This window comes from Nicotiana tomentosiformis, chromosome 7 (genome assembly GCF_000390325.3).
Source record: "Nicotiana tomentosiformis chromosome 7, ASM39032v3, whole genome shotgun sequence".
In the NCBI taxonomy this organism is placed as follows: domain Eukaryota; kingdom Viridiplantae; phylum Streptophyta; class Magnoliopsida; order Solanales; family Solanaceae; genus Nicotiana; species Nicotiana tomentosiformis.
In genome coordinates this window covers 38,707,860-38,733,157 of record NC_090818.1, presented here as the reverse complement: position 1 = coordinate 38,733,157, position 25,298 = coordinate 38,707,860, and the positions used below count along the sequence as shown (strand labels likewise).

At 40.8% G+C, this 25,298-nt stretch overlaps 1 protein-coding gene across 1 annotated transcript; it reads right to left on the bottom strand.

The window, feature by feature from the left end:
- Positions 1-18,016: 18,016 nt before the first annotated feature.
- On the bottom strand, positions 18,017-22,802 carry LOC104121419 (tubby-like F-box protein 7). The gene is made up of 4 exons (XM_009633415.4): positions 22,311-22,802; positions 21,164-21,251; positions 20,312-20,441; positions 18,017-18,782 (listed from the first exon to the last, which is right to left on the bottom strand). Exons 1-4 carry the CDS (start codon positions 22,701-22,703, stop codon positions 18,206-18,208), a joined length of 1,188 nt encoding a protein of 395 aa, XP_009631710.1. The 5' UTR covers positions 22,704-22,802; the 3' UTR covers positions 18,017-18,205.
- Between the last annotated feature and the right edge of the window lie 2,496 nt (positions 22,803-25,298).

Here is a 25,298-nt window from a genome sequence, read left to right as displayed (position 1 = left end):
CTGACTGCTGATGTTGCTGTGTTCAATGGGAGATGGATTTGAAGATATACCTGCATCCCGGTTGTAGCTGCCTCTTGTTCATGGTAGCCTTAGATCTATAAAACTCTGTTAATGTAATTTTCAAACAGATGATGTATTTACTTCATTTCCGCTTTGTAAACTATATTCTTAGAAGCTCATGATTTGTACTATCAGTCCTTGGGAAATGTATAAGATTCAAATATTTCTTTACTTAATCGCTTTATTAATTGTTATTGGAATTGGTTAGTGGTTAATTGGCTTACCTAGCGGGTTGGGTTATGTGTCATCACGACTAGTGGATTTGGGAGTCGTGACAAGGTGGTATCAGAGCTCTAGTTTCATAAGTTCTACAAGTCATGAGCAAGTGTCTAGTAGAGTCTTGCGGATCGGTGTGATGACGTCCATACCTATCTTCGAGAGGCTACATGACATTTAGGATATACTTCCCATTTTTCTTTCCTTATCGTGCAACATTGATTTAGCTTTAAGCGTAACTCTTTAAATTCCTTCCACGCATTCATATGCACATGTGAGCGCTCAGTATCGGCTATGCGCAGGTGGCTTGTGATTCCATAGTTGAGGTGCGAGATATGATTTTGGCGTGGTGATGATGGGCCAGTCTGGAGGACTTGAGGCCGAGTTTTGATGGTAGCTTGAGCACGAAGATTTCGATTATGTGAGCACGTGCTTTTGGGACTTATAGGTCCGTTGGTGTCCCCATTAGTGGAATTTATGATTGGATGACTATGTGGTGAGAATGATGTGATTGCGAGATGTGTTCAGATTGTACGATTATGATGAGAAGAGTTTACTTGATATGTAGCAAGGACTATTAGGTGTTTGATTCCTGTCTTGATTTGGCATATGGTCTCGAGTTCTGGGTGTGTTGAGGGATCTCTCATGTTTTTTAGTTATGGAGTAAAGTAGATTCTCATGTCTTGTTGATGAGTTCAGAAGCGAGAAGATAAAGTGATTGTGTAGTAGTCGTGACTGTGGAAGGGTATAAGGAGATGTCAGTTTGAGGCAAAGCAGGTGGGTTGTCTCATGCGAGGTGTCCTGAGGTTGTGTGATCCCTATGATGATTTGTAGAGAGTTCTCCTTTACTAGTGAATGATATATGTTGCAATTTGAGTTTAGATCGCTTGCGGAAGTTGGCTTAACCATCACAAGGATGAATGCGAGATTGCAGATGATTGAGGTACTAGATGGTTTGTGTTGCATGAGCCGATGAAGGATTTAGTTTAATCTCACCGCGGTATTATGGTAGTAATAAAGTATGGGTATTGAGAATTATGGAGTGTTTTAATTTATGGCTTTGAGACAAGTGGGGGAGCCTGCTATTGACAGTTTGATTTCATGGTTATGTGTTAAATTTTAATTTTGGTCTGAGGCATACTTGTGGATTAGTTATGACTTGCAAGGTTGAGTTCAAGAATGACTCGAGTAAGGAAATTTTTGGATACGGGTTATGGCACTTTAGGAGTATATGAAAATCATGAGAATCATAAAATAATTGAGTGGTTATTCGCGAAGGATGTAGTGTACATAGAGTATGAATTTGATCGGTGGTATTAAGGCAGGGTTACTTCTTTGGGTGTTATTGTGCTAGTGGGGCACGTGTCTTTTAACCCATTTGGGGCGGTGAAATTTAGATTTGAGCAAAGTCGATGACTCTTGAGAATGGTTCTAATGGATTCAAGATTTATATGTAGCGATTAGGAATTTTCAAGATGTGTATATGGCTAGAAATTGAGAGTTACATTGGATGGTGTCGAGACTTGCGGTAATTCTGTATGACTATGCGTTCTACATTTTAGTATAAGAAAAGGGAAGAGGAACAATTTTAAATTCACATAAGGTCTTTCGGAGTGGATGTCTCGGTTGTGATGCTTTGGGGTACTTAAAAGGGAATTCGGCGGCATATGGCATTAGGGCGTTGTGGTTTTATACTAGGATCTCTTGTGTGGTGAATTTTGGTTAAGGGTCGTGGTATTCCAGCAAGGAGAAGTATCAATTTGAAAGTAATTTGGAAGGGACTTGAAGAAATAGGACATCGTGGTAGTAGGTTGGATCAGCACGGTAACGGATATAATCGGTTCTTTGGGTACTTATGATGTGGCTAGCCTCCACAGGTGTTTCATGGCCATGCTCTTGTGTTTTGGCGACCTGCGTGGCTGGGTTGAGTTAGAAAGATTCAGTTGTGATAGCTTGGTTGTGTGCAAATGGGTTTCGAAGAGTTCTCAATGGTTTTTAACACGGTTCGAGGAGTATATTTCCTACCGGCGTAAGGAATATATTGCGTATTGGGATTTCTTCGGATGAGATCAAATGGAAGGTTTCTGACTGATTGGGTATGTATTCTGCTTGTGATTTAGAGTTGATTATGATATTCTTGTACTCTTCACAGGATGGCATGGTAGATGCGGTATTGTGTGGGATTGAGATTTGCATGTGCAAGGTCACAAGTCAGTTTGGAAGGGAATGGCATAGATTCGTAGGCAGCATGGACGGTTTCAGATGACTAGGTAACTGATATTACTAATCGGCATGGCTTGATGAAAGTATACATTTCAGAAGGGGCAATGTGTTTTGATTTATGGATACTTCACGGATACTGAGGCACTCTCCTGGTTGATCGACTGCTGATATTCAAATTTTTCTAGGTGGCACAGAAGAATTTTAGAAGTATTCCTCGTGGGATGATCGTGTATGAGAGATGTGTTAGACATTCGGGCGGTGGAGATGGAATCAAATATGGTGATTCGTGTATTCTATGGAGTTGGAGACTGAGGGTTCTCAAAAACATATTGTTTCATGGTTGCAGACTGTGAAGTCATGGACGAAGCTAGCCAGATGATAGTATGTGTTATGATTCAGTCATTGTGGACCTTCGGAGGGTTATTTATCTATTGTTGGGTGACCAGAGTTGACTTGGGGGTCCATTGGTAGGCCCAATTTGGATGTGTATTCTACACCGAGCCGGATTAGTTGGCTCCATACTGCTATTATTGAGGGATATACCATTCGGTTGTTATTGAACTTATTCGTGTTCTGAAATGATCTGTGAGTTACTCTTCCATGCTACGAGGAATTGTGATTCGTTGGTTATAAGCACACATAGTGCGGTTCTATTTGGGCTTTATAGCATAATTTGAGGTAGATGAGTAATTGGGTATTGCATGGTTGATGGCGTATGGGTTATGTTCTTTCGGGTTTTGTGTGACATTGTGTCATCTGCTTATCCATAGTTATGGTAATTCACTTTGAGTACTTGATGTCGGATTGCGCGTGATTATTGATTTTGAGCATGGTGGCTAAGGTATTTCATATGGATCGGTGTTTGGATAGGGTCACGTATTGGAGCGGAGTTATGTTGAGATATGACCCCTTGTGTTAGATTCACGTGTTTTGGTTCTACGGTGTGTGATAGGTTCTTAGCATTTCGTTGTGGTGGTACTTGTTGAGATTGCGGGACAGTTCTCCCGTCTGAGTCAGTTTTCCATGATTGGGTACATTTGGAATGTTGCTTATTGGTGCACGGATTGCACGGGTTGTGGCTTTAGATTTTATGGGTATGTCATGTCACTAGTGTGGTCGTGTTGGATGAGATGAGGTCATTGGACCTAGAATGGATACTATCGGAATAGATTACAACATGGTTGGAAGGATAATATCGAAAGTCGGCTTAGAAATTTGCTATAGTTCTTGTCGAAGGAGAGGGAGTTTCATGACTGGTTGATCTGATGAATGTTATAAGTTCTGCGTGTTTCTTTCATCATCGGCAGTGTACAAAGGTTTTAGAATAGAGTCTTATTTGATATGAGGTTTATTACCGATATTGGGTTGTTTTGAGCAGCTACTGTGATTAGAAATCATTGCTACAAGTATCTGTGTTATGTGATATATCATGCGATTGTATCTTGGGTTATGGTTGTGGCTTGGTACTGCTTGTTCAGACTTATACAGGGTGTAGGTTGCAAGATTCAGATCTTATAAGAAATTACGGATGTTAGAAGTTAGATTCTAAGGCTTGTGGGCTAGGTTGAATTGAGAAATATTAGTTATGTAGTGTTATCAGACCTGTATGGGATAGGGTGACGTGGGATCATCCCCGGGTATGTGCATGGTAAGGTTATACGGCAGTTTGATGGATTTGAGAACAACTCTGGACACGTTCGAGGATGAACGTATGTTTAAGTGGGGGAGGATGTAACGACCCGATCGATCGTTTTGAGCATTGGCACTTCGCTCGGTAGTTTACGGGCATAAGTAGCTCCGTATGATGTATTTTTATTTGTGTGAATCGTCGATTTTGGTTTTTAGATTATTCGGGACTGATTTGGAAGAATGATTCTCAAATAGGGAGCTTTAAATTTGAAAGAGTTGACCAAGTTTGAGTTTTTAACATTTGACCTCGGATTGGAATTTTGATGGTTCCGTTAGCTTCGTTGGGTGATTTTGGACTTGGGAGCGCATCCAGATTGTGATTTGGAGGTCCGTGGTTTAATTTGGCTCGAAATGACGAAAGTTAAAATTTTAGAAAGTTTGACCAGGAGTGGACTTTTTGATATCGGGGTCGGATTCCGATTCTGGAAGCTGGAGCAGGTCCGTAATGATGAATGTGACGTGTTTGCAAAATTTGAGGTCAATCAGACGTAATTTGATAGGTTTCGGCATCGGTCGTGGAAGTTGAAGTTTCAAAGTTCATTGATTTTGAATTTAGGTATGATTTGTCATTTCGATATTGTTAGGTGTGATTTGAGGCCTCGAGAAGATCCGTATTACGTTATGGGACTTGTTGGTATATTCGGACGGGGTCTCGAGTGTCTCGGATGAGTTTTGGACGAGGTTCAGATCATTTTCACTTCATGTTGCATTGCTGAAGGCTGCTGGATTCCGGTATGATCGCACCTACGGCTGGTTTGCGCAGGTGCGATGGCCTCAGAAGCGACAAAGGCGTCGCAGATGCGAGATGTGAGCTGGATGAGTAGGCCCGTAGAAGCGGAGAAAAGGGCGCAGTTGCGGATGCGCAGGTGCGTCGAGTGGAAGCGCAGGTGCGAGTGTCTTCGCATATGCGGAGTTTGATACCGCAGGTGCGGGGTTGCTGGGCAAGGCCATTTTTGCAGATGCGATGTTTTTCCGCAAAAGCGATTGTCGCAGGTGCGACGAATTTTCTGCAAATGCGGAAATCGCTGGGCAGAACCTATAATTCGAGGTCTTTGGTTTCTATCTTCATTTTCAGATTTTGGAGCTCGGATTGGGTGACTTTGGGGAGGAAATTTTCCACACAACTTGGGGTAAGTGTTTTCTACTCATTTTTGATCTTATATCACGAATCTACCTTCGGTTTTGGTAATTGGATTGTGAATTTTATAGAGGAAATTGGGGGTTTTGGCCTAAAGTTTCATAATATGAAATTTTGAGTTTTGAATATCGAATTAGAGTCGGATTTGAGTGAAACTAGTATGGTTGGACTCGTAATTGAATGGGTTGTTAAATTTTATAAATTTTATCGGGTTCCGATGCGCGGGCCCGAGTTGGGCTTTGGCCGATTTTGGGCTTTTGATTCAAGATTTGATCTATTTCGATCAGGATTTGTTCCTTTAGCATTGTTTGATGCATTTGAGTTATTTTTGGTTAGTTTCGAGCAGTTCGGAGGTCGGAACGTGCGTGATGGCATTTTGGAGCATCGCTTGGCTTGCTCGGTGTTGGAATTGGCCTGTTCGAGGTAAGTAACTCTTCTAATCTTGGGGCTGAGGGTATGAACCCTAACTATATGTGTTATGTGATTGGTGTTGAGGTGATACACATGCTAGGTGACAGGCGTGTGGGCGTGCACCGTGTGAGCTGTGATTCCGTTATTTCTGTGGTACTGTGTAGTTACCTGAACTTGTCTGAAATCATGAAATATCTATGACTAGAGTTATCAAACTGTGATTGTATTAGAAACCATGTCTAGGCTATATGCTTATCCTGTTGGGTCCTACTGAGGTCATTTCTGTTGTTGAGTAATCTGCTTTCATTGCATTACATACTCAGTCATACACATTCACATGCATATCATATCTCAGTCTCTGTTGTTATTTATTGATGCTTATCATTATTTTCGGGCTAGTATCATGACATTGTGAGCCCGAGAGATTGGAGAGATTGATAACTGAGTGAGGCCGAGGGCCTGGCTGTCCGTACGCCGCAGCGGGTCAGATTGGGCACGTGAGTTGTCCGTGCGATTCCAGATATTGATATAATGGCACGTGAGTTGTCTGTGCAGATTATAGTACTTGGGCTGTTAGGAGCCCCTCCGAAGTCTGTTCACCCCCAGTGAGCACAGGTAACTACTGAGTGCGAGTGCCGAGTGTGAGTGCCGAGTACTGAGCGCCGAGTGCCGAGTGACTGGGAGGACTGAGTGAATTGATACTCTGAGAGTATGCATATGATCTTTATCACTGATTTGCATCGTATTTGGCATGCATACTTGACATACAAGCATAGAGATGCATTTTTTCTCCTGCTATATACTATCACGTCATTTATGACTTCTCATACATTTTTACATATAGGCATTGAGAGACATCTTACACTTGCTATCTGAAAGGAAAATAAAACATCTTATTTATTGTTGAAAGGATTTTTGGGAAAAATCACAGTTTTCAAACTTACTCGTATTTTGGCCGTTTCGGTAAAAGATTTGAGTTTCACTGAGATACTTGAAAAGAAATGCCTATCTTTCTGGTACTGTGAACGAACTGAGCATTTTATTTTTGAGATACCTCTTTTGTTACTTGTACTATGCTGTTATGAATTGTTGTGGAATATTGGTGTTGGACCCGACCTTTGTGTTAGCTCGTCACTACTTTCAACCTAAGGTAAGGTTTATTACTTATTGAGTACATGTGGCTGGTTGTACTCATACTACACTTTTGCACCTTGCATGCAGATACTGACTGTTGATGTTGCTGTGTTCGATGGGAGATGGATTTGAAGATGTACCTGCGTCCCGGTTGTAGCTGCCTATTGTTCATGGTAGCCTTAGATCTATAAAACTCTGTTAATGTAATTTTCAAATAGATGATGTATTTACTGTAAACTCTATTCTTAGAAGCTCATGATTTGTTCTACCAGTCCTTGAAAAATGTATAAGATTCAGATGTTTCTTTACTTAATCGCTTTATTAATTGTTATTAGAATTAGTTAGTGGTTAATTGGCTTACCTAGCGGATTGGGTTAGGTTCCATCACACCTAGTGGATTTGGGGTTCGTGACACCTAAGTATGAAGAATTAACTCAACTAATCTGGAGTAACAAACTAAGAGATTAAAGGAATAATTTGGCGCAATTAGACATGAATTCAATGAGAGGCGATATTCTAGAGTTATGGGTTAGCTAACAACCCCATTGAGTCTTCCACTTAAATTATCTAATTAAATTATCTAGTTTATTGATTAGCAGGGTTAATATTACTCGTAGCCTTCTTCCGAAGTACTACTCGCCTATTCAAGTTAACTTAAGGCCTATATTCCTATGGAATTAGGATTAACAAACGCATTTATAATTTCCATATAATAACCAAACAAGGCGATTAGGTATATCCCTATCCTAACCGCAAATCTGTTCCCCGTTAATCAGGTTCAAGATCTCGCTCTACTCAATATTATATGCAATCTAGAATTCCCTCTCCCGAGCTCAATCCTAGATTCGTAGATAGTATTCAATTGGTGATCAAGCAATCAAATAATTAAGTGCAAGATTGAATAAATAAACCAATATGATAAAATAATAAGAACAATTCAAGCTTTAAACTATAACCTTCATGTAGCACCCAAAACTTTAGAACTAATAAGCTATGAGATTAAAGGAAGAGAAGAGAAGAAAAACTAATTAGAAGCCTCCTCCAAAGCGTGGTGTGTGTTCCTCTACGTGAATTCTCCTTCAAAGTATGTTGGCTCCCCTCCAAATTATGTTTAGGACTCCATTTATACGAGTTGGGACCGTATAGAACCGAAATAACCTTGTCCAAGAGAAAACTAGGAAAAGTCTCCGTCACTCAGCGTCTAGGGCAGCGCGTCGCGCTGGCCCTGGCATTGGAGGCAGTAGCGTTTCACGCCTCATCTCCTTCAATTCTTGCGCTGCCAGGTCTTCTTTAGTTGTTTGATTTCAATTGCATTTCTTTGTCTTCCACTTGGGGGACAAACACTAAAGGGTGTCCCCCCATTTTCTCCTCTTTTTTAATTCGTTTAATTTACTTTTTTTTTCGTCCGTGTTTTGTTTAATTTTGCTCCAAATCTTTTTATCTTAACACCGCTTTATTCCTACACAATTAAAATATAATATTAAGTATAAAGTAATATAATTAATACTCAAAAGACGATTAAAAGTACTAAAATATGAGGCAATAATGGTTAAATATATGCATTTTTAGCCAAACATTAGCGCATATATAAGGCGCTATAGTATAGTACCTTATATATGCGCGCTATACCTCCGGCCCATTTTAAGTTCAAATATAGTGCGGTTATTCACTGCGCTATACCTTAACGGATAAAACCACCGTAAGGTATAGTGCGGTGAATAACCACGCTATATATAAAATGGTGTCCAATTTGTTTTTAATCTATTTGTGTTGCTTGAGTCCAAAATAACCGTTCTGGACTCCTTTAAAGTTCCATATTCTGTTCGTATTTGTTACATCATGGTCTATTTGAGTCTCCCCAAGACGTGGCCGCTTCTTTCGCTTTCAATGTACCCACAAAGTCGAACAAAGTGATCTCATCTCATCACGAGAAAAACACATGCTTTGTCTTTAGTGCAAGTACTGATATTAGTGACTAGCAGTAACAAAACACTCCCCAAAAAAGGACTCTACTTCAGCTTCTTCTTCTAAATCTTCTAGTTGCGGAGTTGTGTGGTTGATTGGAGTTCCATTGATTTTACTGTGTCTATTTTTTTCGTATCTGTTGCATCACTTCAGACTAATGTGTTTGAAGTTTGTTTGCATCAGTGCAACGCAAATGTAACGACCCGACCGGTCGTTTTGCTTTCTAGAACCCCGTTCTCCTAAATAAGACTCCTCGTATGTGCTTTTACTGTTTTATGATTTGCGGGGATAGTTAGATTGAGAATTGAAAGGGTTCGGGTTGAAATCGGAACAATTGGTTCCTTAGGTTGGCCGTACAAGGCCAAGTTTGACTTTGGTCAACACTTTGAGTAAACGATCGTGGAATCAGGATTTAACGGTTCCAATAGGATCGTATGATAATTTTGGACTTGGGCTTATGCCCGGATCGAGTTTTGGATGAACCGGGAGCGTTTCGATACCTAATATCAAAAGTTGGTTCTTGAAGTTCTTTGAAATTTGCTTTGGAATGAGTTTTGGTGATATCAAGGTCCAAACAGAATTCTGAGACCGGGAATAGTTCTGTAATGTCATTTAAGACTTGCATACAAAATTTGGTGTCATTCCGAGTTGATTTGGTAGGAATCGGACGAGCGGAAGTCTTTTTGGAAGTTTTTGAACTCATGAGTCAATTCATGCGTTTTGGCGTCCGATTCGTAGTTTTGATGTTATTTCTGTGTTTGATCGCTCGAACGAGTTTGTATGAGGGTATTACACTTGTGTGGATAGTTGGTGTGGATCCCCGAGGGCTCGGGTGAGTTTCGAATGTGCGGAAGGGATGAAAAACATACCAGATTTCTGGTGCTTCTTGGCACTAGTTGCAGGTCTCGCAAATGTGAAAAATATTTTGCAAATGCAGACGTCGCATTTGCGAGATGAGTTTCGCAATTGCGATGAAGCTCCGCTTGGGGATTTTTTGCATTTGCGACACCTGAGCTGCATTTGCGAACTCAGCAGTGATCGCATTTGCGACCCCTCCGTCGCATTTGCGACCTTAGCAGCTAGGGTCAGGCTTCACATTTGCGAGCGTTTTGTCGCATTTGCGAACTTGGTGTCACATTTGCGAACTTGGTGTCACAAATACGACATCAGAGGCTTATGCCCAGCTCATTTAATGCGGGACTTAGGCCATTTATTTCATTTCACTTTATCTTTTGGGCGATATTTGGAGCTTTTGGAAGGGGGTTCTCAAATAGCACTTTGAGGTAAGGGGGCGAGGACATCCCAAAGTTGCCCCAGTTGCACCGCCAGCCGATCCAGTGGAGGATCCTATAGTTGAGGAGCAGGGCGAGGTGCCCGCAGCAGAGCCAGCCCCGGCCGACTTCATGACAGCATCGAGCTTCCAGGAGGTCTTGGGCCGTATGCTACGGTTCATGAATTCTATAACTCAGGCTGGTGTACTTCCAGCAGACCCGGTCACATCTCAGGCGGGAGGTGGGGCACAAACCCCTACCGTTCAGGCTCTTGAGCATGCAGCCGCTGTATATCATACCCCGGGCACTCTTCCCGTGGGCGGAGCCCAGCCAGTAGCAGCAGTTGTACTTGAGCCTAGACTAGCTGCGGCCGGCGAGCCGCAGAAGCTTTTGGACAGATGGACTAGGTTTCACCCTCCGGTATTTGGGGGTGAGCGACATGAGGATCCTCATGACTTTATTGATAGGTACAGGGAAAGACTGCACAACATGCGCATATTAGAGTCTCACGGGGTGGATTTCACTACCTTTCAGTTGGAGGGCAGCACACGTAGGTGGTGGCAGTCTTATCTTCTAGGTAGACCAACAGATTCTCCTCCCATGACTTGGGACCAGTTCACACAGTTATTCTTGGATAGGTATATTCCACCCTCCCAGAGGGAAGAGTTGCGGTGTCAGTTTGAGCAGCTCGAGCAGGGTCAGATATCAGTGACCGAGTATGAGGCGAGGTTTTCTGAGCTATCTCGCTATGCACTTATGATACTCCCTACCGAGGCAGAGCGAGTGCCGAGGTTATTTGAAGGGTTGCACTCTAGTATTCAGGCTATCATGGCTCGAGAGGTTGAGATGGGGACTCACTATCAGTTAGTGGTGGAGATTGCTCACAGGATTGAGGGCTACCGTCAGAGGGGTAGGGACCAGATGCAGCGAGACAAGAGGTCTCATTTTTCTGGAGAGTTTAGAGGTGCCCCAGCTGGGGGCAGAGGTCATTTTGTGAGGGGTCAAGCCCAGCAGACCCCCATACTCAGCACCACCACCTCCTCGAGGTGTTCCGGCGTGGCCCTATTTCAGTGCTATGCCGGAGAGTTCTTACTGGCCACCAGCTATTCAGAGTTCTTCCAGTGGGTACTCCGGTCATCAGGCTTCTTCCAATGCCTACTTCAGCGCCATGCCAGAGAGTTCATACCACCCACTAGCTATTCAGGGTTCTTCCGGTGGGTATTCAGGCCATCAGGGCAGCAGTCCACCGCTCCGAGAGGTTGCTATGAGTACGGGGATCATAGTCACATGAAGAGACACCGCCCCACACTTCGGGGCAAGGCGATGCAACAGGGTCAGCAGCCCCTGATTATAGCTCATCAGCCACACCGGCTTCCCAACCGCCCAGAGGCGAAGGGAAAGTGGGTAGAGGTCGTCCCAAAGGTGGGGGTCAGGCGGGCGGAAGCCAGCCAGGTGGCGCTCCAACCAGATTTTATGCTTTTTCAGCCAGACCAGATGCAGTGGCCTCAGATGTCGTGATTACATGTATTATCTCTGTTTGCGGTAAGGATGTTTCAGTATTATTTGATCCAAGATCTACCTATTCGTATGTGTCATCTTTGTTTGCTCACTCTCTGGATATTCCTCGTGAGTCCTTGGTTACTCCTGTCTATGTGTCCACTCCTGTGGGTGATTCTGTTGTTGTGGATCGAATCTATTGGTCCTGTATGGTTACATTCTGTGGTTACGAGACTAGAGCAGATCTTTTATTGCTTGATATGACTGACTTTGAGGTCATCCTGGGCATGGACTGGCTATCTCCATATCACGCTATCCTTGATTGCCATGCCAAGACTGTTACCTTAGCGATACCAGAGTTGCCTAGATTGGAGTGGAAAGGTTCGTTTTTCAGTACATCTAATCGGGTTATCTATTTTCTGAAGGCCTGACATATGGTCGAGAAGGGTTGTTTGGCTTATCTAGCCTATGTTCAGGATACTACCACAGAGTCTTTGACGATTGATTTAGTGCCAGTAGTTAGGTAGTTCGCCGATGTGTTTCCTTCTGACCTTCCGGGCATGCCGCCAGATCGTGATAGATATGTCTATTATGAGTTTCTAGTGATGTCCTTCGGCTTGACTAATGCCCCAGCGACATTTATGGATTTGATGAACAGGGTGTTCAGGCCTTATATTGATAACTTTGTTATTGTCTTCATTGATGGCATCTTGATTTACTCACGTAGCATGGAGGAGAATGAGCAACATATGAGAGTGGTGCTTCAGACCTTGAGGGAACAGAAACTTTATGCTAAGTTCTCCAAGTGTGAGTTTTGGTTAGATTCTGTGGCATTCTTGGGGCATGTGGTATCAGGCGAGGGTATTAAGGTAGATCCTAAGAAAATTGAGGCGGTTCAGAGTTGGTCTCGTCCTACCTCGGCGACAGAGATCGGGAGTTTCTTGGGGTTAGTAGGTTATTATCGCCGGTTCGTGGAGGGCTTCTCATCCATTGCAACACCATTGATTAGATTGACCCAGAAGGGTGCTCAGTTTCGTTGGTCCGATGATTGTGAGGCGAGCTTCCAGAAGCTCAAGACAGCTTTGACCACAACACCAGTTTTCGTGTTGCCTTCCGGTTCGGGGATGTATACTGTATATTGCGACGCTTCACACGTTGGTTTGGGTTGTGTATTGATGCAGGAGGGGCGAGTTATTGTATATGCTTCACGTCAGCTGAAGTCCCATAAGAAGAATTATCTTGTGCACGACTTGGAGTTGGCCGCGATTATTCATGCTCTTAAAATCTGGAGGCATTATCTATATAGAGTGTCTTGTGAGGTTTATACTGATCATCGCAGTCTACAGCATTTGTTCAAGCAAAGGGATCTCAATTTGAGGTAACGTAGATGGCTTGAGTTACTAAAGAATTATGATATCACCATTCTTTATCATACGGGCAAGGCGAATGTAGTCGCGTATGCCTTGAGTAGGAAGGCAGAGAGTATGGGTAGCTTGGCATTCATTTCAGTAGAGGAGAGGCCACTAGCCTTGAACATTCAGTCCTTGGCTAACAGACTTGTGAGATTGGACATTTCAGAGTCCAACCGAGTTCTTGCTTGCGTCGTCGCCCAGTCTTCACTATTGGAGCAGATCAAGGCTCGGCAGTTTGATGATCCGCACCTATTGGTTCTCAGAGAGACGATACTACAGGGTAGTGCCAAAGAGGTTTCTATTGGCGAGGATGATGTTCTATGACTCCAGGGTCATCTATGTGTTCCTAATGTCGATGGCCTGAGGGAGAATATCCTAGAGGAGGCGCACAGTTCTTGATATTCCATTCACCCAGGTGCTACGAAGATGTATCGTGACCTGAGGCAGCATTATTGGTGGTGCCAGATGAAGAAAGACATAGTTTAGTATGTAGCTAGATGCCTAAACTGCCAACAGGTTAAGTATGAGCACCAGAGGCCAAGAGGCCTACTCCAGCAGATCACTATACCTGAGTGGAAGTGGGAGAGCATTACTATGGACTTCATAGTTGGGTTGCTGCGAACCTTGCGTAAGTTCGATGCAGTTTGGGTCATTGTTGACAGGTTGACCAAGTCGGCACACTTCATTCCAGTTGCAACTACTTATACTTCAGAGAGGTTGGCCCAGATATATATTCGGGAGATAGCTCGGTTGCACGGTGTGCCTGTCTCCATCATATCAGATAGAGGCCCTCAGTTCACTTCGCATTTCTGGAGAGCCGTACAGAGTGAGTTGGGGACTCGTGTAGAGCTTAGCACTACATTTCATCCGCAGACCGACGGGCAGTCAGAGCGGACAGTTTAGATCTTGGAGGACATGCTCAGAGCATGCATGATTGACTTTAGGGGACAGTGGGATCAGTTCTTGACTTTGGCCGAGTTTGCTTACAACAACAGTTATCAATCAAACATCGAGATGGCTCCATTTGAGGTTTTATATGGTCGACGATGCCGTTCTCCCATCGGGTGGTTTGAGCCCGGCGAGGCTAAGTTATATGGTACTGATTTGGTGAGGGATGCCTTGGAAAAGGTGAAGTTGATTCAGGAGTGATTTCGCGCAGCACAGTCCAGACAGAAGAGTTACGCGGATCAGAAGGCGCGTGATTTATTATTTATGGTGGGCGAGAAGGTTCTCTTGAAAGTCTCGCCGATGAAGGGGATTATGAGATTCGGAAAGAAGGGCAAGTTGAGCCCAAGGTTTATAGGCCCCTTTGAGGTGTTGAGGCGAGCTGGGGAGGTTGCTTATGAGCTTGCTTTACCTCCCAGCTTATCAGGAGTTCATTCGATTTTCCACGTGTTGATGCTCCGGAGGTATCATCCTGACTTGTCACATGTGTTAGACTTCAGCACGATTCAGTTAGATGAGAGTCTAGGTTATGAATAGGAGCCAGTTGCCATTATTGATTGACAGGATCGCCAGTTAAGGTCCAAGAGGATCTCCGCAGTAAAGTCCAGTGGAGGGGCCAACCAGTCGAGGAGGCGACTTGGGAGTCCGAGGAGGACATGCAGAGTAGATATCCTCACTTGTTAAGAACTCCAGATATGATTCTAAACTTGTTCGAGGACGAATGTTTGTTTAAGAGGTGGAGAATGTAACGACCCGACTGGTCGTTTTGCTTTCTAGAACCCCGTTCCCCTAAATAAGATTCCCCGTATGTGCTTTTACTGTTTTATGATTTGCGGGGATGGTTAGTTTGAGAATTGGAAGGGTTCGGGTTGAAATCAGAACAATTAGTTCCTTAGGTTGACCTTAAAAGTCCAAGTTTAACTTTGGTCAACACTTTGAGTAAACGACCTCGAAATCGGGATTTGACGGTTCCAATAGGTTCGTATGATAATTTCGGAGTTGGGCTTATGTCCGAATCGGGTTTTGGATGACCCGAGAGCGTTTCAGCGCCTAATATCAAAAGTTGGTTCTTGAAGTTCTTTGAAATTTGGGTTGAAATGGGTTTTGGTGATATCAAGGTGAAAATGGAATTTCGAGACCGGGAATAGTTCTGTAATGTCATTTAAGACTTGCACACAAAATTTAGTGTCATTCCGAGTTGATTTGATAGGAATCGGACGAGCGGAAGTCTTTTTGGAAGTTTTTGAATTCATGAGTCAATTCATGCGTTTTGGCGTCCGATTCGTAGTTTTGATGTTATTTCTGTGTTTGATCACTCGAATGAGTTTGTATGAGGGTATTAGACTTGTGTGGGTAGTTGGTGTGGAGCCACGACGGCTCGGGTGAGTTTCGGATGTGCGGAAGGGATGAAAAACACACCAGATTTCTGGTGTTTCTTGGCACTAGTTGCAGGTCTCACAAATGAGAGAAATAGTTCGCAAATGCGGACTTCGCATTTGTGAGATGAGCTTCGCAATTACGATGAAGCTCAGCCGGGGATTTTTCGCATTTGCGACGCCTCAGCCGCATTTGCGAACTCAACAGTGATCGTATTTGCAACCTCTCCGCCGCATTTGCGACCTTAGCAGCTGGGGCCAGGCTTCACATTTGCGAGCGTTTTGTCGCATTTGCGAACTTGGTGTCGCAAATGCGACATCAGAGGCATGTGCCCAGCTCATTTAATGCGGGACTTAGGCCATTTATTTCATTTCACTTCATCTCTTGGGCGATTTTTGGAGCTTTTGGAAGGGGGTTCTTACCTAGCACTTTGAGGTAAGTAATTTCTATACAACATGAGTTAAATACATAGATTATGGGTAGATTAACATGTAAAAATTAGATAAAAACCTAGGTTTTGGGTAAAAATGAGATTTGACCACATAAATGGTATGGAATTTGATAGAAATCATATATTCTTGTTCCTAAGGTTATGGGTAACAACTTCTTCGAAAATTTTTAAAATCCGGGCACGTGGGCCCGGGGTGAATTTTTAAGAACCTTGCATTTTGGGTTGGGTAACCTCTTAAATAGTTGGAATACAAACTTTTGAGTATGTATTGATTAGTTAATATACTATTTGATTAGCTTTGGGTTGATTCGGCACCGAATTGAGGGTGTGAGCACAATCTTGGACCGGAATGTAGACCTTGAAACAAGGTAAGTCTCTTTTCTAACCTTGTAAGAGGGAATCAACCCCTTAGGTGAACTTAAACCATAATGTGTTTCTATTTGTGGGGGGGTTACGCACGCACAATGTGATGAGAGTCCGTGCGTAGCTACTATTCATACTTATGTTCGGGTAGTTTTAGGCCTACACCATAATTTGTTGATATCGTTGCTTGATTACGCTTTCTACTTGTTGGTTTTAAAGTGGAGGATGAATATTTCAATATTTTAAGGTTACAAGTTGAATTTTCTATTTCAAAAGATATTGAGAAATATTATGACAACTCGAGAACATCTATGTCAACCGCTTAGCAAATATATTCTGCGAGCGGGGTAAATTTTCACTACTCTCATGGGAGCGGGCCGTTCGCCTCGACAGAATTTATTGATATATTATATGGTTTGGGCCGTTCGACCCTCGACAGTGCACAGTATATTATTATGTATATTTGGATCGGGCCGTACGTACTCGACATAATTCGTGCGTAGAGATACCGAAATTCCCTTTTTATATTTAATAATGTTTCACGGACTTGAAAGGTGAAAGGAATAGATAAGAGGAATGATTTGCTTCTTACCTGAAAGAAGGATTTGCTTACTTACTTCGTGTTGAGCTCTATTATTATTGTATATTACATGCTTAATTAGAACTTCATAATATTATGTTTTTGACCCTTAGTAAGTGTCAAAGTCGATCCCTCGTCACTACTTCTTCGAGGTTAGACTAGATACTTACTGGGTACATGTTGTTTATGTATTCACGCTACACTTCTGCACTTGATGTGCAGGATCTGAGGCAGGTGCATCTAGTTACCAGTCCGTCGCGCATGCTTGACTTCTAGCACGAGACTACTCGGTGAGCTGCCCCTTCGAGCCGTTCAGCAGCAGCCGGAGTCTCTCTTTTGGATCATTATTTCTGTCTATTTCTTTCGGACAGTAGACTAGTATTCTTTTGTATATTCTACTAGAATGCCCGAATACTTGTGACACCAGGTCTTGACACACACACTAGTAGACTTATGATTTTGGGTTATTGTTATGACTTCGATTTTGCACTCAGTTGCTTTGTTTAATCACTTAACAGCTGTAAACTTCTAAAACTTTTATTAATGAGGACTGCTACTCAATGTGCAAACTTATTAAAAGTGGAAACCACTAGATTATTAGTGATGGCTTGCCTAACAGCGGTGTTGGACACTATCACGGCCTGTAATGAAATTGGGTCGTGACAGCAAACTTCAGACCACGGAATTTCAGACTTGATTATCTAAAGTTTGCACTTGAACGGACTAACTTCAAACTCTGATTTTTCTAAAGTTTATACTATGATGGATCCACACCGAAATTTGTAACTTTAAAATAGTTCATCCTAAGTTTGCACTACGAAAAAAATACCAGACCCGATTGTCTGGAGATTGCACTTCGACAACCTCATACGCCAATTTTCGAAACCTTTGTGTTCCAAAGTGGGTAATTTGCAAATTTTTGTGCAATCTGTGTATGACTTCAATGATGACCCAAAAATCAAGTATATTTGCACTTCCTCCGGAATGGAAAGTAAGCAGCTGAGATGTTAAGACTTCAATGATGACCCAAAAATCAAGTATATTTGCACTTCCTCCGGAATGGAAAGTAAGCAGCTGAGATGTTAAGCCTCAGAAGCGTCCGAAAATGGGCTACAAGTGAACAGCTCGAACTCCTTGCAGCCGGCAACAATCTTTTTGTTACTTCATTTGTTAATAATTCAGCGAATTATGATCAAAGTGAGTTTCCACAGATTAAAAGAAACAATTTAATGTGACCACGAATGGGTTTCAAGGAATTGTCATTAGTAGATAGAAACACCAGTATTGAATGATCGAGCTTTTGTTACACTATGTTGGGATTCGCATGAAAGTTAGATTACACTAACATCGTCACACATCTACTACATTATAAAACTAAATTACACAGGTAGCAAAAAGTAGAGAATATTAAATTAAACGAAAAGCGTTCCGTTGTGCATTACAAGCATGCTTGCAACGATTATGAGTAAGAATCTATTCACAGGCCAACTTTGTGCCAAAGCTGGTCAGGCAAATTGCAAACGCTTGGAAGGCAGACAGAGGCTTCCTGTAGTCCATTGTAAAAACATCGTCTCCTACCTTCCCAAACTGAAGGATTACTGTATCCTCGTCGCCTTTTCCACCAGGCTGGCTTTGGTCCAGTGTTGCAACTAGCTGAAAATTCTTAACAGATGCAACGGTGACCCTGCCGTGGAAATTTAAACACCAACATTGCAAGTGCTCATGCCACCTTGGAGCTTTATTTTTCAAAACAGTGCCGCTGGTTTCTGCAGAACCAGGCTGCTTCTTGTTCAGAGCATCCTGAGACTTGTCCATAACAGCTTCTCCAGGGCAGGGACACTTGAGTGAACATACCATCCTCCTTGGCCCTCTTGACTTCAACAGGTTTAACTTGTAGGAAACATGTCCCACTTCAAAATTACCAGCTGGTAATTGGGGACTAATTTGCTTACTCGCAAAACGACGACAAGACCGGCCGCTTGATGGCTTTGCCCCATTGTGTGGGGGTTGACTATCATATATGGTAAAATTGGTCCCAAGAAAGTCCGACCTGTTAGTTGGATTCGGTGGGATTGTTAGAACATGAATGAACAAACTAAAACGAAAATCAGAACACACCTTTTCTTCTCCCCTTATTCGAATATCATAACGACAGGTAAATACATGTATTGGGGTGGGGTATGCAAGTTAAAGAAAAGAGAAGCTTTCGCCAGCAGACAAGTGACATGACATGCTTAGTTGTATTGGTATTTCCACTGATGTTACGTTTGTTTCTCCAGCTACCAACGTTGAACACAAGACCTGATGGAAAATCTAGTTAAAAAACATGGAGAGGAGCGAACTTAACAAAAAGCTCCAAGTAAAGCTTTCAACTTTCTAACCTCCTCCCAGGACAAAAACCTAAAGAAAGAATTACAATTAACGGGGCTATCTTTAAGAACCTTCTCTGGGGCCACTAAATGAAAAGGGTATTAGCACACTTCCGTTAAGGGGAAGTGGGGGGGGGGGGGGGAAGCTGTGTATTTAACCGCGTCATCAATTTCTATATCCATGATTGAACAGATTCCTTAATGACAATCTATAATAGGAAAGTGTAGATTTCCTTTGTCATTAATGTGTCATATTTCTATTAAAGTAATGGTTTCATGAAAAAACTAACTAAACAGGAACGTCAACCATGTATGAATAATCAGAAGCAGTATGAATGTATGATTGCACATACTCAGAAAACTAATGCATTGTAAAACACCGGCAAGATTAGAGTTCTCCATTACATGGCAGCAAAGATGGGTAAACATCTATATACCAAACAATTTTGTGTTCTGAGACTTGGATATCTTGAAGTTGTAATACTTGAAAAACAGAGAGGAGTAAATAGCACCAAATTAATCTTTTTAAGGTCAAAAAAACAACTTAGGGTTCACACTTTAGGGTTCTAGTCTGTGACCCCCAAATATCTCACAAGAAAACAAGGTATGTATCTAACAGACGCATCGTGAAAAAAACACATTTGATACTACTGACACATGTTGCGCATCTAGAACATCTTTTAGTATTTGACATCATCTATGTGGATCAGACTTTGAAGGTTTGTTATTTCACTATTTCCCCTTTCTTTTGTGAAAAGACACCTTAGAGGATCAGCAAAACATGCAATAAGAAGAAGCAAGAGAAGGGTGAAATGCCTTGTGATTCATGAAACAAAATCAATTTGTACATGATACTCTTAACCACAATAAATATTTATTTATCTTTCATTCGAATTTAGGTTATGTCAATCTCAAAGAACCAAAATAATTATGTAATTTTTCAATTTTACTCTACAGTGTTCTAGCCATACCATGTTATATTTTTGTACAAATATCAATTCTCCTAAGTCCTTGATCAGCATCTTGTCAAGCTACATATATGAAACTAGACATGTTACTGAGAATTTTGATATTTTTGATCGTTAGGAATTTTAGGATAAAGCATAGCTTTAGCCCGTCAGACTCATTTAGCCTGGCAAAGATGAGCACATATTACAAAAAAGAAATTGCTTTCCTCAGTGTTCAGTTTCAGGGGTCAACCAATTATTACCTTAACTTCCCAACATACGCCTTACTTCTCTGAGACAAATCATCTGCATCAAGAGATATTATATATTCAATGTGAGCACCATTTCTGTACCTCCGAGCTGCTAAGAGAAACTTCCCCTGGTCCATTAATGCTGCAAAAGATAAATACCGAGAAAAAAAGTCAAAAAACAGAGAAATTTCTAACACCTAAGAGCAACATATTATAACTGGCGACTCTATATGTCTTTGAAAAAGAATATGTATTGGTAGATGGAGTATTAGACTCAAAGCATCCTTCAAGCTGATAGCTTAAGTAAAATAGCAGTAATACAACAGCCTTTTATTACAAGGAGTCTTAATAACATGTGAAAACAAAATAAACAAGCATAATGATTCTTCTTTACCGTACTTGTAAAAACAGATCTTAAAGAAGGTGAATGTCTGTGGACTCTGTAAACTGCTAAGCAAGGGAAACTTGCTAATGTTTTCGACTATACTAATAAAAAGATTAAGATATTAAAGAGGATTAGGAAAACTTTCAAATCTTTACAAAAGAAAGTTGGGAGCACGATAAAGATAGGTGTCAGCACGTAGACAATAGACAATTGAGACTTCCATTGATAAGTCAATAGCACATGCACAGTTGAATAGTCTCTGCTGAGATAAAGTCTAACAAGAAAACACAGACCAAGTCAGTTGACCCAGAAAAAATCAAAGGTAATTTAAAGAGTATGACTGTTCAGTTGCTAATTAACACCTAAAGTACAGTCCAACCATCATGTTTTCATCAAGTCAAGCATCTATTATTGCAGGTAGCAGCCAATTTCCCGAAGTTAGGTTCCTGAAAATAATATTTGTCAAAGTAAGAACTCACCGGGTGAAAGAGCAAGGTATAGGTAAAATGTGGCGTTTTTCTTGTCACGTTTTATGAAACATTGAAGAGGAGAGTCTCGAGGCCCAGGCTGCAGTAGAAAATTGGAGACGGAAAAGACATCACTTTAAAATACTATAGAATTAAAAACAACAAATGCATAGAGAATTTTCACTTCAAGAATGAGGTATACTAAGCTCCTAATTACATACATTACACAGATGATCAAGCTACAATATTTCTTTCAACTGAAATAATTACGAAAACAAACCCAGTATTCGAAAAGAACAGTAAAATAATTTCCCTTTTTTCCCCTGGGATTGCTTCTTCTATGTTCTATCAGAACTAGTATGGGCGCAGCTTTTGCACATACAGGAAACTCTGTGTAGTATGAGTTGATCAAGTTCGGAATGGACTCAGCTCGCTGAAATTACACCATAATCAAAATTGACCAACTAATCTCTCTGGAAGAATTTGATTTAGACTAACATGTAGCCAACACTGACAATCCAAACGCCTAAAAGAAAGTCCCGTTGAAATCCCAGCCAGAGGCGGATGCAATGTTGCGGCACTGGGTTCATTTGAACCCAGCACATTCGACGCGTAGCAAATATTTACGTAAAAATCCACTAAAATTGCAACACAATTTAAAAAAGACAATGGGTCCAACACTAAAACCTTAAAGGTTGAATCCATAGAGCTTAAATCCTGGATCTGTTTCTTGCTCCCGGCTCCAAAGCAACAAGTCCAATCGACTACGGAACTACAATCAATCAACTTTGTGTTGACCCTGAATAGTTTGGACGGCTACATGAATCCTCTATTTCTATTCAGCTCTACTCAGGCCCATCCCCCCCCCCCCCTCTCCCAAGTACCAACTCCACAATTTTCCTCCTTTCCCGTTCCTCAATGCTTCATTTATCAGAACACCACAACAATTAAGCTTATGCAACAATGAGAACTATACAACAACATAAAAAATTTACTCACAACAAATTTCCTCACGAAGTAACCACAGATTAAAGCTCAAACGACATAAAATTATATCCAATTGAACCCCCAATTACGGAAAATCACAGAAAATATTTAAAAACCCACTTTAATTTTTTCATTAAACAACAAAAATTGAGAGAAAAAAAGCAATTAGCACCTGTTTAAGGCAAGAAGGGAATGTAATTTTTCCAGCCTGAAGAGACGACTCAACAACTTCCTCAGTAAGTTGCCGCCATCTCTTACACACACATCCACATGCGACAACGTTTTGACGGAGTGGCCAACGGTCCTCAGAAGCTTCCACTCGCTGTATAATCTCTACTAGCAGCTCCGGCAACATATTTGACCACGATGACGTGGCATCGCCGGAATCCGATTCGACGGCGCCGTCATTTTCACCTCCGAATACTAATTTGTTCGAACCGCCGCTAAGAAGAGCGAAATCAGATTGAGTAGAAGTTTCTGGAAGTTTGAATTCTTTGAAGGATTTAGAAAATGTAAAGGATCGACTAAGGATTCTTCGTGAGAGAAATGAACGACGCTGTGACATATTGATTCTATTTTTTCTTTTCTTTCTCCTTTTTTTGAAACTGTAAATGAGAGAGACTGAGAAAATAAGGGAGGCCAGAGATTTTGGTTTGGGAAGGGAAAGATAAAGTAACCGTTTGTCAGTTTAAGCTAATTTAAGCTAACATCACTGGCTGACGAGTCATGGGCGTGTGGATTTGGATCTCAATTTTTTACATAATTTATCAATTTAAACTTATGACAATGAAATAATTATAGTAATTTTTATTAGGTTACCTATTTCTAAATCTAAAATTAATTATAAATATTTATAATGATTTAATTATATAAATATATTCTATATAGTCTGTACATAACATAAATTATTTCAAATCAAATTTAAATTTGAAAATGTTATTGGAGAGTATTATGTGTGTGAAATTTTGAAAACCCTATCTCTGGATTATTCTGTTTTCTAAATTATTGGTTCGATCTTTTCTTTAAGTACAAAATCTTAACAAATTGTAAAGTTTAGCCATGTGAGATGGGACTCGCATGTCAGATTAGTGGGTTATGATAGTTTATTTAATGCTTTAAAAGAAAGAAAGACTACTTCTTGTTTGACTATGTTTTTTTCTTGTTTAAGTATAATTGAATCGGTCAAAATTAGATGGCTCCATCTCTTATACGCACAAAAAAACTCTAGTTAGTTGTTTAATAATCCTTGTTATTTACCAAACTTTTTTGTGTTACCTTTTTATTTTTCTTACGTCGAGGGCGAAGTAATTCAGATTACACTTTACCTTCTTTTTTTCCCTAGTTTTAGTGAACTTGAATTTTACACTATCAATAAAAGTGCATAGAATATTAAACAAAAAATTAAATTTTGAATATAGACTTGAACTCATAACGAGTAATATTTTTTCCACCTCATAATAAGGATTGAACATTTTAAAAAATTTATTAGGTTCACATGAGTTGGACAACATACCCCATTATTCTTCAAAGTTTGCCCAATGTTTAAGTGCAGTTTATTTACATATTTTTTATAATACCAAACAAAAGTTTATTTACATATTTACATATTAATATCAAATATAGATTCAAAAGAAAATTTTGAACTAAAAATAAGGGTTGAGCATATTAGCAAAATTTTATTCCCTGACGGCACGATATATGCAAATTTTTTTATGAGTAGTTTATCTACAACTGTCGAAATTCAATAAATAGGATATAACTTTCAAAACACAATATTGTAAAATATTTTCGTGCTCAAGGTACTTATATTGATTAGCAAAATTTTATATTATAAGTGAGACAAAAAAATCTTGCACTACACCTTAAAATTAATATTTCGTAAAATATTTATGATGACGAACGGGAAATAGTCCAAACGGGAATAATCATTTTTCATGAGATAATGAAAATTGTTTGCCTAAACGGATGAAATTGTCAAAAATCTGGCTAGATGAAATGTGATGACCCAAAAGGTCATCTTATGTTTTAGAACTCGAATCTGCGCTCTTAAGCCTTAAAAATCTCATTTTACCCTCCTCGATTTACGTGCGCAATCCGGACAGGTTTCTGGAAAGCTAATGAAAATAAGAATTTTTGCCTTAAAAGTTGATTTTAGTTGACTTCAGTCAACATATTTGGTAAACGGGCCCGGATCCGTGCGTTGACGGTCCCGGTAGGTCTGTATCGAATTATGAAACCTAGGCGTATGCCCGAAATCGAATTCGGAGGTCCCTAACCTGAGTTATGAATTTTTGATGAAAATTAAATGTTTGAAAATTATTTATTTTTAAGAATTGATTGGTATTTGACATTGTTAGTATCGGGTCCATATTTTAGTTTTGGAGTCCGGTACAGTTTCATTATGATATTTAAGACCTGTCTGTGAAATTTGGTGAGAAACGGAGTTGATTTGACGTGATTCGGACGTCCAATTGAGAAAATAAAAATTTTAAAGTATTCTTGAGAATTTCATTTGATTTGGTACAAAATTCGTAGTTCTAGGTGTTATTTTGGCAATTTGATTGCGCGAGCAAGTTCGTATAATATTTTTAGACTTGTGTGCATGTTTGGTTTGGAGCCCCGAGGGCTCGGGTGAGTTTTGGATAGGCTACAGAGTGAGATTTGGCTTGGAAAATACTACTGGGCATCTGATATTATTGCAGGCTTCTGATCTTGCATTTGCGACCTCTAAGAGGTTCGCATTTTCGAGTTTCTCATCGCAAATGCGAAGAGAAGTTGGGCCAACAGTTTTCGCATTTGCGAGTTTTCTTTCGCATTTGCGAAGGGAGTCGGGGAAGGATAGTGATTGCAAATGCGATCATTTAGTTGTATTTGTGAAGATTCAAGGTCGCATTTGCGAAGGCAACATAAATGTGAAGGGCTTCGCATTTGCGATGAGTCCTTCGCATTTGCGAATCTCAGGTCGCGAATGCGACTTCTGCAGTTGATCAAAATGACTTTTGGACGAGAATTTTCATTCATTTCCCAAATTTTCAAGACTTAAAACACAAGAGGAGATTTTTCCAAAGACCATTTCTTCCCCAAATCATAGGTAAGTGATTTTAAACTGGTTTCTTTCAATCTTTCACTACATTTTACAAGATTTCATCCTAAAATCTAA

Bases quoted from the DNA above. Each gene is read 5' to 3' on its own strand.
- LOC104121419 (XM_009633415.4), bottom strand. From the start codon at position 22,703: ATGTCACAGCGTCGTTCATTTCTCTCACGAAGAATCCTTAGTCGATCC. The intron at 21,252-22,310 runs GTGCTAATTGCT...TTTCTACTGCAG, and splicing joins TCCCTTCTTGCCTTAAACAG to CCTGGGCCTCGAGACTCTCC. The intron at 18,783-20,311 runs GTAATAATTGGT...TCCAACTAACAG, and splicing joins GCGTATGTTGGGAAGTTAAG to GTCGGACTTTCTTGGGACCA.